Raw genomic sequence first — 16,927 nt, forward strand, 5'->3', positions numbered from 1 at the left:
AAGAGGTGGAGATGTCAAGACTTCACATGACAGGCTTGGATGCTCCAGATGCCCAGAGCCCACTCCAGGGAAGGGCATCACTGGCACTGGAATAATTTCCTTGTTGAGAACAGGGAAAGCCACAGCTTTCAGAGATCCGAAGGACTCTTTGTAGCCAGGCTGCCCATTCTGCTCTTGGCAATTGTCACCTCCTGAGCTAAGGGGGCTCCAGGGGTGGACTAAGGATCCTTGCCGCAGTTCACAAACTCAGTTTTACAGTTTGCCCACCCAGTTGGAGCCATTCAAAAGTCAGCCGGCCTCATGATCCTCCAAGTATCCGCGGGTGCTTTGGCTGTGTTGTGCATCTGGTATAGAGCTCAGCAATCTAAAGCCCTGTGATAAATCACCAGAGTCAAGGAGGAATGGAATGTGAGCCTTAACATGGAATTTCCTTGCTTTGGGCCATTTCTGTTGTTGTTGCAAATTTGCAAATGTTTGCAAGTCTGCAGCATCTTGTATTTTATTCCTTTTAGAATATGTAGAACTTAAAAATCATGAAACTTAGTAAAATTCAGCCTGGCTCAGGCTGAGACTGGAGGATGTGAGTTCAAGTTCTGCCTGTGCTGCAGGATGAGTTCAAGGCCAGGTTCAACAACTTATAGAGACCCTGTCTTTCACTAAAAAGTGCTCACCAGTAGAACACTACACTAGTGTGTGCAAAACCTGAGGTTCAAGGTTCAGTCTCCAGAAAAGCAAGGTATTAATATCATCTTTTAAAAAAGGAATCGTCTGGGAGTTTGCGTCTCTTTCTGTGTGTATGTGACTGTGTTTTAAACTGGTATTTAATGAAGCTGTCTCTTACATGTTCATTATAAGTCTGAAGATCAGTACCCAAATTCCCTCAGGGGTTGAATCCTAGAACATGCTGTCTCTGAATGTAACTGCTGTTTTGTCTTTTTTTTTTTTTTTTTTCAAAAGGGCAGCTGGATTTTTGATTATTCATGTTGAAACAGAGCCCAGATCAGCCTCCTTGGTTGGCTGGATGCTACCAGGCATGCTTTCTATTGAGAAACGAGGGCTGAAGCTTCACTTCAAAGGTCCAGAAACTATCTATTAATATGAGCGATATTAACGGTTTCTGTGGAATCACTTCGTACTCTCTCTGTAATCAATATAGACCAAAGATGTTGATAAATTGATCTCAATCCAAGGCTGTTGAATGAGAAGTGAATGTCCCTAAAATTTTAGAGAAAAACCCCAAGGAGGAACCCAGAGATTTTAACCCTGTTCTCTCTGACACCTGCTCCCTCCCCTCTCCCCAGTTCCCCCAAGTCACACCTTAAAAATCTGGCTATAAAATCACCAAGAAGTGTGTTCCCTAGGGTTGGCACCACCAAGGGGTGCAGCAACTCACCTCAGATGTATCTTGGGGTTTGGGGGTGTTCTCTTTTTCTTTCTTGTTTTTGGCCATTTCCTGTTTGATACGTTTGTTTCCCGAGACTTTTGTTTTATTCTCATTTTCCTGCGTATTGTTTTCCTGTTTCCGAGGTTTGATTGGCGGCAGAGGCTTATCTTCTTCTCCCTTAATAAATCTTTCGTATGGCAGGATTAACCTAAATGGAAGGCAGAAGAGATGTGTCATCGGTTGGCCAATTCTGGTAACGTCATTGGTATGGAGCTTAGTGACATCATTGGTATGGAGCTTGTTTCCTCTTACGTAGTAGCCCCACCCTCGATCTATAGCAATGCATTCTAAGGCTCCTCGTAGATGCTGACTGTTGTTAATATCAAGCTCTCTCCATATCCTAGCTTCAATATCTGATAAAGCCTAATTTATAAATTAAGTAGAATAAGAGGTTAGTAGCTATAATTAATGAAATAGAACAATTAGAACAACCTACTACAGTAGTAAAAGTTACAAACACATAACTCTCCAACAAATAAGATGAATATTGTCTCTCAGTAAAGCCAAGCCATGCATAAGTAACTTGCTGAATGGCCACATCCCTGTGTCATGTATACACCCTAGAGACTCACTCGATGTAATCTACTCTACTAGTGAAACTTGCTTATCTGGTCTCTTAAATACTTCTCTGGAAGACTTCTGTCCTTTTGGTTCTGAGAGCTGATGCACCAAGAACACCAATGGAGGGAGCCAAGATTGACATTGTCACAATGGCCCCTAGCACTTGGCCGATTGCCAGTGACATCAGGAAAATAGTGACAGCTATTGTTCACTTACAGTTAAGTCAAATGCTTATCAAGTATCCACCCTGTGCCAGGCACTGCTCCAGATACTGAAATACAGCCATGAACCAAATATTCTGAGCCTCTGACCTCATCCAGCTTCTATTCTAAGACAGGCTAGGTAGACGGTAAAAATCATTCCATATAATCTATGCCACATGTTCTCGGATTATTGTCATCACCATCACCATCATCATCATCATCACCATAACGACCACCACCACCATGACCACCACCACCACCATTCCCAAGATTAAGCAATGAGCCTAAGGGTCACAGCAGCTGTTAGACCTGGAATTTGAATGTGCTTGCATCTCTGGTCAGAGTTATCATTTTTATTAACCTCAACATGCAGACTTGCCATGCATGACCCAGTAGATAGGAATTGCTTTCACGAAACCCAACCCCACGTTCAATAAATATATACCACTGGGGGAAAAAATACAATATATAATACTGGCTTTGACACCTCTCCACTGCTATACCTTGAAGACCAGCACTCGAGGTCAAAGGTCAAGAGGAGGCATACTCAGTTTGGCCAAGACAGATGTATTCTGTAGCCCTGATGGGACAGGCAATCCCATCCAGGAAAAGGTCTGGTTTTTTTGGGGGGGATGAGTGCCAAGTTAGAAAGGGCCTTAGCCAGAAGGAAGCCAGCTAACCACCACAGCAAGGAAAATCAGAGCACTGAAAAATTCCGAACATTTTAATTACATAACTTTTAAAAACAAAGTGCATAAAATTGCTCTAAAAAGAGAGACATCAAACAGCTCTGTTTTTAATCTGTTCCCTTTGCAACGCAGCTCTTGATCTGAACCGGGAAAGAGCTGATGTAATTAAAAGGCACGGGTTGCATTACAATCCAGTGATTAAAGTTTTTCTAATGCATTTGGTATGATTAATGACTCACTGTGGGATTAATACAAGGCTCGGCCTTCAAAATGTGAACCTTAATACAGCAAACATAATTTGTTTTAAATACGACAAGTTGACTCAATGAAGAAAATGTACTTGGCTTAGAAGCAACAGCAATCTGTTCAAATATTGGGAATCCTTTATTTTGAAGCTAAAACACCCGAACCTCTTCTCCCCACTCCACCCCACCCCCAAGAATCCTGATTTGGAATATTTGTTGAGTATCTTAAAATTGGTTTCTGATTATGCAATTTGTCTATTAGCTACTTAAATACATACCACTGTTCTGGGGTTCTCAGTTAAGACTTGGAGACATCTGAGACACCAACAACAAAAGCAAGCACATTGTGGAAAAAGTCAAATGTGGATTTATGGAATTTTAGGGCCCAGGTCTGTTTAGCGAGCATGCACAGACAAGGCATGTGCAAAGAGGCATGGGTAATACTGTGGAGGCCTCTGTGTGGCACTCGGCCAGTCACGAAGATCAACACAACCCATGGGGGAGAGTTATCTTCAGATCCCATTACAGCCCGAGTTTAAACACGTTACAGCTGCTAAAACTGGAAACGGCTCTCTTCATGTAGACTTACTAAAATAATATATGGTTGCCAAATACCTGCTTCCCACCATAATATTATAGTGCATGTTTATATAATGAAAAGCATAACTAGGCAGAAGAGAGAGAGGGAAAAAAAGCAGTCTTGTTCATACTTGAATCTATTTTGTCTCATCTCTGAAGTCACTGACTCCTCCCTCCCAGCCCCCAACATACACCAATTCCTCTCTTTTCTGCATTGTTCAGCCTGAGACTTGATCCCCCTTTCAATATCGGAAAGTAAGGGATTGTTTTTCCCCAACCAGGAGCAAAAATGCATTGAATATTTTGAGCTGGAAAAATATTTTAAATTGATTTTAATGAAAACACATTTTATTGTTGGGACAGATAGGTTTGTTGTGCTTTTGTTTTGTTACCATGGGAACCAAGGAGCTCAGAAGCCCTGGTATTCCAATGTTTGCCATTTGTGGTACCTCCCTCCCCCTGGCTCCCTTGTCTAATGGAGATGGTGACATCACGAGAGACTCTCTTTCTTGAGAATGGCGGTACAGAGTGAGAAGAGGAGTAGGAAGAGAAGGAGGAGGTGGAAGGAACACAGAGAACAGGTTGGGGAGTCACCCAGGGATCCCAGGAAGTTATCTTACAATTTTGCAAGTTCATGAGGCTGGGCAGTATTTTCATTCCCATCACCACCCCCCGCCCGCTCCCCCTCATCTTTTCTCATTTTGACTCAACTTAGCAGCGGGCAAGCCTCCAATAGTACAAAATATATCTTTACTTTACTGGTCAGAGGCCTGAAGCCAGAAGGCAGGAAATCAGGAATTAAGTGTTTCTTGTATCTGGGAAGAGGCATGACTAAGGATAAAACTCAATCCAAATACAAGCTCTGCTTCCAGAGGAGAGTGTGCCTGTGTGTATGCGTGCATGTGTGTGTGTGTGTGTGTGTGTGTAGGTCAACTAAATGAGTGTTTTTTTTCCCTATTTCTAAATCATTGAAATATAATTAGAGTTGTTCAGAAGGAGAGAAAAAGGTTCCCAAAATAAAACAAGAAAGGCAGCAGTGAAACAGAAAAATAATTGAAATACGAGCTTTGAGGAACAGGGCACATTCCCACACAGTACATAAACAAGCCCTGTTTCATACAGCGACTTCCGATTGTGACTTCCTTGAGTGTTTTTTTTTTTTTTGAAGTTCTGTCCTGGTGCAGCCCAATTACCCCCACAGGATGTGATCTTTATCATCTGATTATTAGAACTTTTCTCTACAGCACCAGAGGACAAAAGCAACGATCGGTTTCTGAACGTTTCAATGTTCCACGCACACATGTCATCGTTAAAAACAGATTAACGTTCTCTCAGATCAGCGTTGCCCAATACAGGAAGCCATGTAGGCCTGTATACTATAAAAGGATGTAGTGTAATGTAACATGCCTGTGCCTCTCAGAGGATTGTTTCTCAAATATTTGTAGGACAGCGAAGATTTTAATCAGCTTCGAGATGGTATAGATGAAAAGCAAACATGTATGACCCCACCCCCACCGTGAAAAATGTATCTATTACACAGAAGAAATATTTTCATTGTGCTGCAACTCAAAAGAATGTAGGCTGAGTCTTGGGTGGGTAGAAGCAGAGAGAAAGAGGAGAAATACACTCATTAGTAAATCTGTCCAGATCCCCCCAAACCCCTACCTCCCGTCTGCATTGAGGTTAGAGATGGAAGGCTGTGGAGATAAATGGGTCTTTCTTCTTGTCCAGATTTCCTATTTCAGATTAGCAAACTGCTTATTTACGATGTCACTAATGGATGTGAACTAGGTAAGCCATCACGTATTGGGGGGCGGGGGGGAGATAACAGCTTTTTCTAGGCATAAGATTTGGAGCAGCATGAGATTTTATTTTATTTTTTTCCCCAGGAATAATACAAGAATAACATTTTTCCACCTCAAAGCAGAAACAGTAGGGGAGCCTTTTGCTATCACAGAGATCCTTATTAAATTCAGTCACTGTGAAAACACAGATTCCCACCCCCCTTGTCCTTCTTCCTTTAAAAGAAAGAAAAAAAAAATAAGGGAGACTTAAAAATCTACCCAAGTTAAAATGAACAAATCAATGACATTATAACCTTGATTTATTAATGTCTGAGCCGGTAAATTATCATCGTACAAGAAATTGCCTGCTGGAAAATAACTGTGGCTTCGCTAAATCTCAAGTTGAATAATGACGCTCAGAACACTAGGTTTTTAGATGTGCCTCGGTCTGATATTATAAAATATTCAATACATTTCTCTACAGCGGAAGTCAGGGGTCAGCAAATCTATTACTATAATGTAAGGAATCTGGCAACTTGCCAACTCTCTCTCCCTTTTTATTATTATTATTTTTTTTAAACACTGAGGTAGATAATTTTATATTTACCAAGTCTGCAATCCTCCCTGGGGCCTCGCCTCTCTTTCTCAAGACCAAAAGCAGCAGGCTGGCATCAGAGAAATATATATCGCAGGCCTTGTCATTTACACTTTGCACAAAAGAAGAAAGCGCCCTCATATTTATTAAGTGACACGCCCTCCCTTCCCTGTGAGCAGAGAGAAAAAAAAAAACAATGCCTGCCCTGTCTCATCCTAACGAGTAGCCATAATGTCCCCTGAATTGGTGCATATTTATACGGAAGGACTGAACTTTTGGGCCAAAACATTTAGCAAATGGTGCTTAAGAGGAGAAATAAATGATGATCCATCTATTTATAGAGAGCTCTGAGGAGGATATTATAATAATGTCCAGAACTGATTCAATTTTGAGAATTAAGGAAGGGAGCAGAGAGACTTTAGGGTGTGTCTGCATCTCAAACCTTCCCCGGCTGGCTTAGAGGCATGCTCCCGGTATTAAACCATCTTTAAAAATTCAAGTGTAAAAAAATTTGCTATAAATGTTAGAGCAGAACAGGTAAGAGGCAGAGATAATAAGGCTGGCGTGTATGGTCAGTTAAAGACATTACCGTTATTCTGACATTAGCAGGGCTTCTTTGTGGCAATAGAAAAGAAATAACATGTTTGTTCCACTGGGGCTTTGGACCTGAGCTGACCCCAAATGGCCTCATTACATCTCTGAGTTGATTCCGGGCTTGATAAATTCTAAGCCTTGGCCAGACATTTCCCTTCTGAGCCAGAAATTGAAAATATAACTTCCCTGTGAAGTATGGGAAGCAATCTTTCATCAAATATGGACCGGGAGAATTGCCTTTTTCCCTTTGTGAGGATAGAAGGTGCATACTTGCTAAGGCGCACAAGAGTACAGAAGAGCTGGCTGCACATGCTGCCCACCCTTCCAGTCATGAGACCACACTGGCGAAAACGCCAAAACAGCATTTAGGCACCAGAGAAACAGAGCAGAAACCAGATGTATACTCGTGTGTGCTCTGTGACCTTGTGGAGAATGGAGATTGTCCCTTTGATGGGGGACAAGATGTGTGAGGAACAATCAGGCTCTGACCAAGATTTTCATATTATGGTGTTAATTTTGGTTAAGAAAGAAAAAAGTCAGTGTGGGGGGAGGGGCTTGAAGTGAAACAGCAGAAGCCATTGACCTTGGGGAGAGCGGCCAGCACCAGAAAAGGCAATGGCACAGTGGCACGTACTGAGCATCCAAACAGTGGAGCGTTCAGTCCCGGGTAGAACTCAACCGGGTGGGGAGATGAACGGAATACAACCCAGAGTACCTGAGGGAGTGTGCCTAAGAGTTACTAGGAGTGGACTGCGCTGCACTGGCTAAAAGGAACGTCTATACAGGTGACTATGCTCCACACCAAGACACCATAAAAGATACAGAGTCCATTATCTTCCTGGACAAAACATTAGCATTCTTTCAGAAAGGGTCTTTTTCCTGGGAAAGACCAGAATGAGAGGGTTTGCTGGGACTCTCCTGGAACAGTGAGTGAGAGAGCTTTGTTTTGGGGCCTACTGTTATTTACAGTACCCTCTACATCATCCTGTTCAGTGCCTGTGAGGCAGAGAGCAGAAGATAAAAAGGTGTGTTATTCAGAGACCCAGCAAGAGGATGGCTTAGCTTCTATCAAGGTGACCCAGTGTGGAAGAGGTAGATAAAGATGACGGGTGCTCTGAAGTAGGGTTATAAGGACTTGAAGCAGGTAGAGGAAGGGTGGAAAGGCAGAGAGAAGATCAGTTATGCTATGTATCTGTGGAACCCAGGACCTTATTCCTACTAGCAAGTGCTGTTCCACCAAGTTATACCCAGGCACAGGTTAGCATCATATATCGCTTAGGCATTATAATAGCAATAGCAGCCATCATATTAAGTCACTATTAATACCAGGGGTTTGCATGTTGTCCCTTCAACACTTATAAAGAGAGCTAGCCACACGAATATTATTTTGACTTCATTTTATGGGTGGCAAAAATTAGGATCACAACTGAATCAAGGTGTCTGACCTGTGGGTCATGGATAATATACATTCCAGGATAACTAGGAATGTGCCCCCAACATACTTGTAGATAACAAGGTCACGTTGTACCGTCATTGGGTTGGACAACCATCAACTAGATGGTAGCACACAGCTATTGAGTCCTGGAATTGGAATTCAACCCAGGTGTGCTAGGCAGGGCTTCCTGCCCTAGCATCTAGGTGGCCATCTTCATAGATTGAGACATAATCTTGTTAGGAGGTACCCTAATTGATCGCACCTGCCCAAGTTAAGAAAGTTCTAGGCTTCTATGAGATTGTCTGAGAGATCAGGGTGAGCCTTCTCTTCTCAGAGGCGACAGGCTCATGGAATCCACAGGGTCATCCAAGAAAGGGTCTACACCTCACATCAGAGGCAACCCCACAGCCTGCAAGAAGGGCACATTCCTTCTCTGATGTACACCACAACAGGCATGCCAGGATGCTCCAGGACGGGTTGACCTTGTTTATGGGGCCCAATCTGCTATAACCATTAAGAGAGACTGAAGAATGGCTTCTCCATGAAATTTTCCCTCCATCACTTAATGTTAGTGGGGCCATAGTTTCCCACGGTCTCTCTATTGGAGTTCTTCTCAGCTTAGCTTTGCGATGCTTATTTGCTACTTCTGGGGATTTCTCTGCCTAGACTGATGTCATTCCCATGCCTCTCAAATGAAGACCATGCTGAAGCAACCTAGAACGGGTTAGGAGGTTGGTTAACTCCATGCCCCAGAGATTATACACACTCATTGCAGAAGATGGACTGACCATAGAGAGCTCCCAACCCTCCACAGTGCCAGACAATAGATGGGTAGAAATGATTCTTCTCGATGACTAGCTCTGACTAGAGTGGCATGGATCTATTTCAAGGGCAGGGGACACCATTTTCGTGAGTCTATAAGCATCACTGAAATTCTCAGCATCATATGCCAGAAGTGATAGCAGGTGGGAGTCCATATTAGAGATATCACACCAACTCCCAATGAGCGTTATCACACCAACTCCCAGTCACACTAGAAGCCACCACCCATGCCAGGGCTTCTGAAACCTTCTCCAGCAACTCATGACTTTGGACAAACTCTGTAACAACTTGTACCAAAACACAATGTTCCAAGAGATTTTTCAGTGGCCAAGCTAAAGATATATTTTTAAGGGTAAACAATTACATTCATTTTGTCATCTGAGCCTCCCTCCCCTCTCCCCGCCCCCCAACACTCCCCAGCTTTCTCTCTTGGAAGCATGCTTTCTGAATTTTCAATAGATCCTTTGTGAAGACATGCGTCTGTTCCTCTCAAAACTGAAAAGATGTTTGTACAGTGGCAAGCCTGAGAATGCGGTTACTTAATCTTAATGATAAAACCCGGAGGAGAGGGAAACCATAAGCCTCTTGTTTATCATTTTAAAAAAAAAAAAAGAGGCTAAGGCACATAATCTATTCTCAAATTTAAATTCATGCTTGATGAGAACTCGCAGGAAAGTTTGGGTGGGTGGACCTGTAGAGTTTTTCAAGTCCAAACGGCAGGGAGGTGGGTAAAGGAGACAATAAATGGACAGGAAGGAGACAAGAAAAGACTTGGGCATGGAAAAAGTGCGGGTTGGCGAGCTTTTCCAGAGGAGGCGGGCAGAAAAGGAACCTGCCATGGCTCTCAGCACAGCAGACAGACAAGCTTGAAGAGTGTGCGCCTCGGGCTGTTTCTACACTCAACAGTGTAAACTCCAACTTCTAGTCATTACAGCTCAAACCCAGAGGCAAATTTAAGAATTTTTAAATAGAGATTTTTTTTTTTTCAGATGCTGTTGCTAATGCTTACAAACTATGAGCTCTGGCTAGAGTCTTGTTTGAGTTTCTTGAAATATCCAGGCATTGGGAAGTTCCCAGAACATTTTAGGCATGCTTAAAGAGTGAGGCTCTTGGGTTGGAATTACCTGACTGGCCTCTGTGCAGAGGCTCTTACGGATGGTAAAAGGTCACTCCAGCGCGAGGGAGGTGGACAGTGACCAGATTCTGGTCGGTTCAGGGAGCAAGCCTGGGGGTGGGGGTTGGGTAGGGATACAGGCAAGCCAAGAGCAGCTATGCTAACACAGCAGGGAGATGAGTTTGGCTTTTCCAGCTACTGTGTGTCACTAAGGGACAGCTGGACCTCTAGTATTGAGGGGACAAGGAGAGCTAGCTTGGTGGTGGTGTTGCAGAAAGAGGAAAAGAGTCTGCCCACATGAATTCCCATGAACAAGATGTTAGCCAGGAAGCAGATATAATCCCTCTGACTGGCAACTCCACTCTGGATGAGGGATGGAGAAATCTGTTGGATATAATCTCTGGAGGGAGTGAGGACCAAGCATCATTACCTGCCTCTGAGTCACAGGCTTGGGAATCCAGGTCTTAGAAATCATAATCTCACTTTCCACTCCTTTACAGGCATGTTCTAAAGGGGACTACCTTTCCTATACAATTTAAATTCATTTTAATCATCATAGCCACGGCACAGAATTGGGAACTACGGGAAATTTCAAGGGAGGTGATGTCATACCTTCCTGGCCCTAAAACCAGTTTCCTTCTCTGTTTGATGATGGACTTGAGTTCTAACCTTCCCTCTTTAAGATCCAGCTCAAATTCTAGAGCCTACAGGAAGATGTCTCACTGTGGGTGGAAACCTCCTGCCTCTCTTCTCTGCTGCCTCTTTGTCTTTCTATCTATTACACATCTGATTTCTAAAGCCTTAACTACCTAAGTGTCATCCCTGGCCGGTGAGTCAGGCATCTTGATAAGTTAGATAAACCGGGGGTTTCTGCAGCTTTCATGACCAGCAGAGGTTCCTGGAGGCTGCTATCCAGTGAGGATCAGAAGCTGTGCCTTCCTCAGCAATCTCTGCTCCCAGTGAACCAACGTATCAAAGCCACCCGAGTCTGTGACCACGATGGGAAACAGTACATATCCAAGGACCAGAGGAAAGGGCTACTCTTCTAACTGCCCAACGTGTTCCCTTCTGCCACTTTGGTAAAATACACTAAAAATGAGTTATTAAGGAAAATAGAAGTTCAAAAGACACACACACAATGCAAGCCCTGATTTTTTTCTTTCTTTCTTTTTCTTTTTTCTTTTTTATTACACTCAATGAAAATAAAATTACTCTGCTCCAATTCAAAGTGAGTTCACAAAGCTTACCTGTAGCTGTCCTCATTCACTAAGCCTTTTTATGGGCTGATAACAATAGTTCACAGAGGAGTCACACACTAGAGCAGCTTAGGAGCGGCTTAGGAAATTCATATATATATATATATATATATATATATATATATATATATATATATGAATATGAAGGGGTCCCGCCTGTGACTTTCTCAACTGTGTGTTTATTAGCTTGAAGGGTGTCAAGGATACATGGACTTGTGTCCTAGACACAAATGGAATGGGAATCTCACCTTGACTTCCTTTCTCTTGACTTTTTGCCCAGTTATGAACCCCAAAGATTTGGGGGGTCTGATTTTGAGCACAGTTCTTATCTTACTCAGTGCACAACCCCCCACCCCCATCCTGCCCACCACCTTCTGAAAAGCAGGCAGACCCCGTGAGCTGACTGTCATTCAGTTTCTGCCCCCTGCCTCTGGGTTGGGTGCGGCTCACCCTAAGCCACTAGGCAGTAAGCAGTCTGAGCCATTTGGAGTCTTAACCAAAGGAACTCTTCCGGAAAAAGCAGAAGGTTAGAATTTGAAATTGGACATTGTGCACGCAAGAAGATGAAGTGTAAACGCTCATTTCCCTCACAAACAAATACATTTGCTTCGGATTCTGATTTCCTAAATACTCAGAAAAGCACACCACAAAGTGCTTTAGCCCTGATGCTGCTCCTTTTTAAAATCCCTAATAACAACTTCATGTGCTCCACACAAACAGAGCATGTAATTCATTCAAGAAAATTAAAACCAGTAATCTCGTATTTTGTGTAAAGATCCCCCTTTTTTGTGCTTCAAAAACATAAAATAAAAAGAAAATTTGCATATGAAAACAAAGCCTTTAAAATGAATTAGTACTCCAGAAAAAAAAAAAATCAAGCTATTAAAAAAAGTCCACAGAAGTAGCCATTTTGTTTTTGTTTCTTACCCGATTTAAAAAAAAAAAAGGATAATAATTAAGGGCATCTTCAGGGTTGGATAAGAAAGAAAATCTGGTCCTCAGAAGAGCCCTTTGCCCGGGAGAACACAGACATTTCTTGGCGTTCTCATCAACAGTAACTTAATCTATAAATCTCAGCAAGAAATGTTGAAAGCAACCGTATTTCATAAGCTTTGCTGAGTTTGAGACGTCTACATAGCAACAGCCTTGCTCTGGGAAAACACGAAGGCTTTTTATATTGGTAATCATCTGTAACATGAACAATTAAATACAGTACTAATGGACTATGGCCAGGAGCCTGGCACTAATATTAAACACTGACAGAGATGAATCGGTTTAGAAGCAAAACCAGGGCTGACAAAGACATTTTTATGAAGTGCTTGGACCTATTTTATTTAAACCAATCAGAGACAGGTTTGGACGAGCAGGGCCCTCAGCGACAGCGAGACATTCACAGCCACTGTAAGCACGGTTTCTGCTCTGCCTTAAATAAAAACACCCATTGATTCATTTCTATGGCTCCTACTTTTATTATTGCACTCATTAATAAACCCAAAGTGCCCAACTAATCACATACAAGTAACATTTAATGAGGAACTGGAGATGTTTTGTTTTTTCCTTTTCTTGTAGTAAAACAGAAACATTTACTGGAACCACGAACCGCACTGCATAAAAAATACATCAGTGGTAGATAACGCGATGTAGAGCCCTCGCTCCTCCATCATGGTCCAGGGAAGCAAAGCAAAAGGGAGGGGTTGGGAAACAGTACTCCCTGTATTAGAAGGGTAAGAATACTATTCTTCCCACAGGGAAGCAGCTGGGGAGATGGCTCAACAAGTGTCAGGACCTGAGTTTGAAACCCAGCACCCATGTAAAACCTAGTAGTAGCGGCAGCGCACTATTCACCAAGGCACTGTGGGTCAGAGACAGATCCATGGAGTTGGCTGGCTAGCCAGCTGAACCAGATGGATGAAAACACCCTGCTTCAAGAATAATGTAGGGGACAGGGAGATGGCTCAGCAGGGAAGGCTACCACTTGCCAGCAACCCTGGTGACCTGAGTTCAATCCCCAAAAATTGTCCTCTGAACAGTGCAGAACTATCCCTGGCTGCAGGCTCTGCACACACCTACTGGTGTGGTCGGACACAGTGTCACTGGACAATAGCAGAGCCATTTGTTCTAGGCTCCAGTTTCTTTCATTGGTCCCAGAAACCCATGAGCATGCAGAGTCAGCCCCACAGAGATCCTCCCTGATGTCAAAAGTGCTGTGCTTTTCAAAAGGCTCCCTCCAACTCCCAACTCTTCCAGGCACACCCCTGCAACTTGTGGGCAGAGCCCGAATGACTTCTTTCTCATTGAAACCCAGGAAATCTGCATAGACCAACTCCAGTGTTCCCCAAGGCTTCATACTAGCACTTGAAGCCATCCCTCAACTACTGAAGCCACCCTCTTCTGCTCAAGACAGGGCCTACTGGGAATTCTCCCTGCTGATAATTTAACATGGCTTCCAGTCTACCACTCACAGTCCCCTAACTCAAACGCTGACCTAAGAAGTTCCAGAACTGGAAGAGTATTTTATACCTCTCAAAAAATGTAATCCAATGGGAGACCAAAACTTTGCAGAAGGTCTAGTCTGACCCTACAGATTCAGAAAATGAAAAGAAACATTTAAAACCTTTCGCAATGGGCTGCGTTTGCTAGGGCTTTCCAAAGTGACAGTTTTACATCATTCGGGAATGAATGTACTACACCTTAGAAAAGGGAGATCATTCGGCGAGGTATATCCAGAGTATCTGAGCATTCCAGTCAAGACTGTGTCACTGACAAAGCCTCTGGAGGAAAACACACCCAAGGGCTGGAGACACAGCGCAGCATTTAAGAACACCAGTTGTTCTTCCTGAAGTTGTTCAGTGCCCAGCAATCACGTGGTCACTTTTAACTATCCATAACTCCTGTTCTAGGGGATCTTACTCCATCTTCTGGCCTCTGTAGGCTCCTCCACACATGTAAGAGGCAAACTACCCATGCACCTCATTAAAGAAAAATGAAACACACACACACACACACACACACACACACGATATTCATTTGATCCTTCTCAATCCTTCTCTCTAACCCAGTTCTTGCATGCTCTTGATCATATGATGTGTTGTAAAATGTACTTAATGACTATGCCCTTTTGTCGAGGAAGTGGAATAGCTGCAGCTATGTGACTCCTTTTGCCAGTTTTATCTGTCATTGGGTCCCCTTAAGATTAATGGTTCGGGTGCTGGGAACTTTTGAAGAGGAGAGAGTATGTTTTTATGTCTCTCATGCCATGATTTGATTAGAGGCTCCTAAGCCAAAGATAAGTAGGTTATGGTAGCCTCCAGCACTGTGAGCAAAGCCCTCACCCAGGAGGCATTGTATTGGGGATCAGCTGCCCGGTACAGCGGGTAACAGGAATGTGTGAGCTTTGATGTTAAGTACTGAGAGAAATCACAGTTATATTTATATATATATGAAACAGTGCTACCAAGAGTGGTAATTTGAACAGCTATTACTGATGTTTAAGAATCTTTCCAGATTACAATAGGGCCAGGGCCATCTCTTGGGAATGCTCAAAGGGAATTTTTCACAAGGTACTAAACCCAACTCAATTTACTTCAATTATTCCCAAACATTCTAACTTTTGTTAACTGGCCACGCAGTCAAAAATGAGACACCGATAAACACACCCTTGAACTTCAAGGGAAGGTAAGGAACACCTGCTATGTCAAGAGTTATGAAGGATACTGTATATGACCCACTGTGGTTGTCATGAATGTAGGTCAGAGTTGGATTGCCAATGGACTATGAGAAAAGTAATCAGCGAATATTAGCATTTTTACCTTTATTTTTTTAACCTGCATGCTCTGTTCCACTAACATGGTGTATCTTGATTTCAGTGTGTGCATGGACACTATTAAAACATATGCATGCATGTGCACACACGTGCATATGCAAAAGCATGCATGCATACATATACACAGTCTCCCTCCCTCCCTCCCTCCTTTTCCCTCTCTCCTCTTTCTATTTGAACTCTCCAGCCCTGGATTTGAAGCCACCCAACTTCCCGAGTCATATACACTTTTCCTCACGTATGTTCTTTGGTCAGGATGCTTTATCACAGCAACAAAAACAGTAACTAAGCACAGTAGAGGATGAATTCTGAACAGGCCTCTGGATTTCATACCAACGGCATACATGCATGCGAGTGTACTCTTGACGCACACAGGCATATACACACACCATTATGAACCCCCTCTCCACTTCTATAGGGCAGCACCAGCTGTAACTACCTGGTACAACCTAAACATTACATATGGACTCATTACACAAAGCACGAACCACTCATGAATTTGCTGCCATTTCTCAGCAGCATAGGCACACAGTCAGTGTAGGCACACAGTCAGTGTAGGCACACAGTCCTTAATGCAATGTGAGGGGAGGCGCACCGGAAGTGGGCAGATGGGATGGGTCATGACTCCTGTCCACAGAGCCTTCCCCAGAGGCTCTGATGTTTTCTTTCTCGGTTATATCATCAGTCCTTTTCTGAAACAGGTGGAGCTTATTAGAAAACCCAAGCCGAACAGAATTTGGCTCGAGATTTCCTCGATTGAAAGAAAGCATGTCTATAGGTGAAGAAGTCCTACAGTATCCTATAGGAGGGAGGGAGGGAGGGAGGGAGGGGAGGGAGGGAGGGAGGGAGGGACACAAGGTATGGAAAAGAATAACACGCAGGCATAATCTGAAGCCTCCATGCTGTTGGGCTGAGGGATGCCTGGTTTCCAGGGCTCTGTCACACGTTAACCTCCTGACAACATTTCCCATCTTTGTTTGCCAGAAGCCCAAAGAGCTCATGGTAAGTGAGCCTCCTGAGAACATCCCTAGGAATCCACACTCGTTGGGGGAAGGGCATTGCCAGACAGGTGGCCACAAGACAAAACCTAAGTAAAGGCACATCTAATTTTAGTCTAGGTAACCAGAGAGCATGCTATGTAAAGGAGAATACCGGGTGTGGGGGGGGGGGGGGAGGGGGGGAAGTTTGGAAGTTGGGGGATGGGTGGGAATGGGGAGTGAGAGTGTGGGGGAGTGAGTGGGGGGTGTTTTGTCTTCCCAATGATCCTTTAGATTTCCCCTATCCTGTCTTTGCCCAGGACCATCTTCCAACTAACACAGCTTTAATTAAGTGAGGATTTTTTTTTTTTTTTGCAGGAGATGGCGTCTTACCTTTCGTAGTGTCTGCGAGTACAGGTGGCCGCACTGGTGCTCCCAGGATTACCACCTAACTCGTCATAAATATGTTTCCACTGACGGCGGGCTGTTATCTGAAAAGATGGCAAGGAGAGATTCAATCTAGCGTCGCGAGTGAGCCGCAGGACCAGGGTCATTCATTCTATGCAACATTCAGAAGAGAACAGACTGCTCTGGACGCCCAGAAACAGAGGGTCCAGTGAGTTGAAGAGGGGGAGGTAATGGTTTTAACATAAGATGTAACACAAGATCTCTCACTTCACAATAAAATATGGCTTCCGACTTCAGGTGCTACGTGCCACCCTTGGCTAGCTTCATCTAAGGCAGCACCTACCTAGCTATTCATACAGATATTTGCCCCCTAGGTCCAAAACATACCCCCCTACCCCCCC

The 16,927-nt window shown here is 43.6% G+C and overlaps 1 protein-coding gene across 3 annotated transcripts in view; it reads right to left on the reverse strand.

Annotated features, from left to right (window-relative positions):
• Arid5b (AT-rich interaction domain 5B) overlaps positions 1-16,927 on the reverse strand; it is a 183,429-nt gene that overhangs the window by 7,757 nt on the left and 158,745 nt on the right. For all 3 annotated transcript variants that reach the window (XM_021173683.3, XM_029482611.2, XM_021173684.3), the window contains 2 exons: positions 16,512-16,609; positions 1,394-1,592 (listed from right to left, as the gene is read on the reverse strand). In XM_021173683.3, the coding sequence (XP_021029342.1) occupies positions 1,394-1,592; positions 16,512-16,609 (297 nt within the window). The remainder of the gene's footprint in view (positions 1-1,393; positions 1,593-16,511; positions 16,610-16,927) is intronic.

This window comes from Mus caroli, unplaced genomic scaffold (assembly GCF_978045245.1).
Source record: "Mus caroli unplaced genomic scaffold, Mus_caroli_1 scaffold_9, whole genome shotgun sequence".
Taxonomy (NCBI): Eukaryota; Metazoa; Chordata; class Mammalia; order Rodentia; family Muridae; genus Mus; species Mus caroli.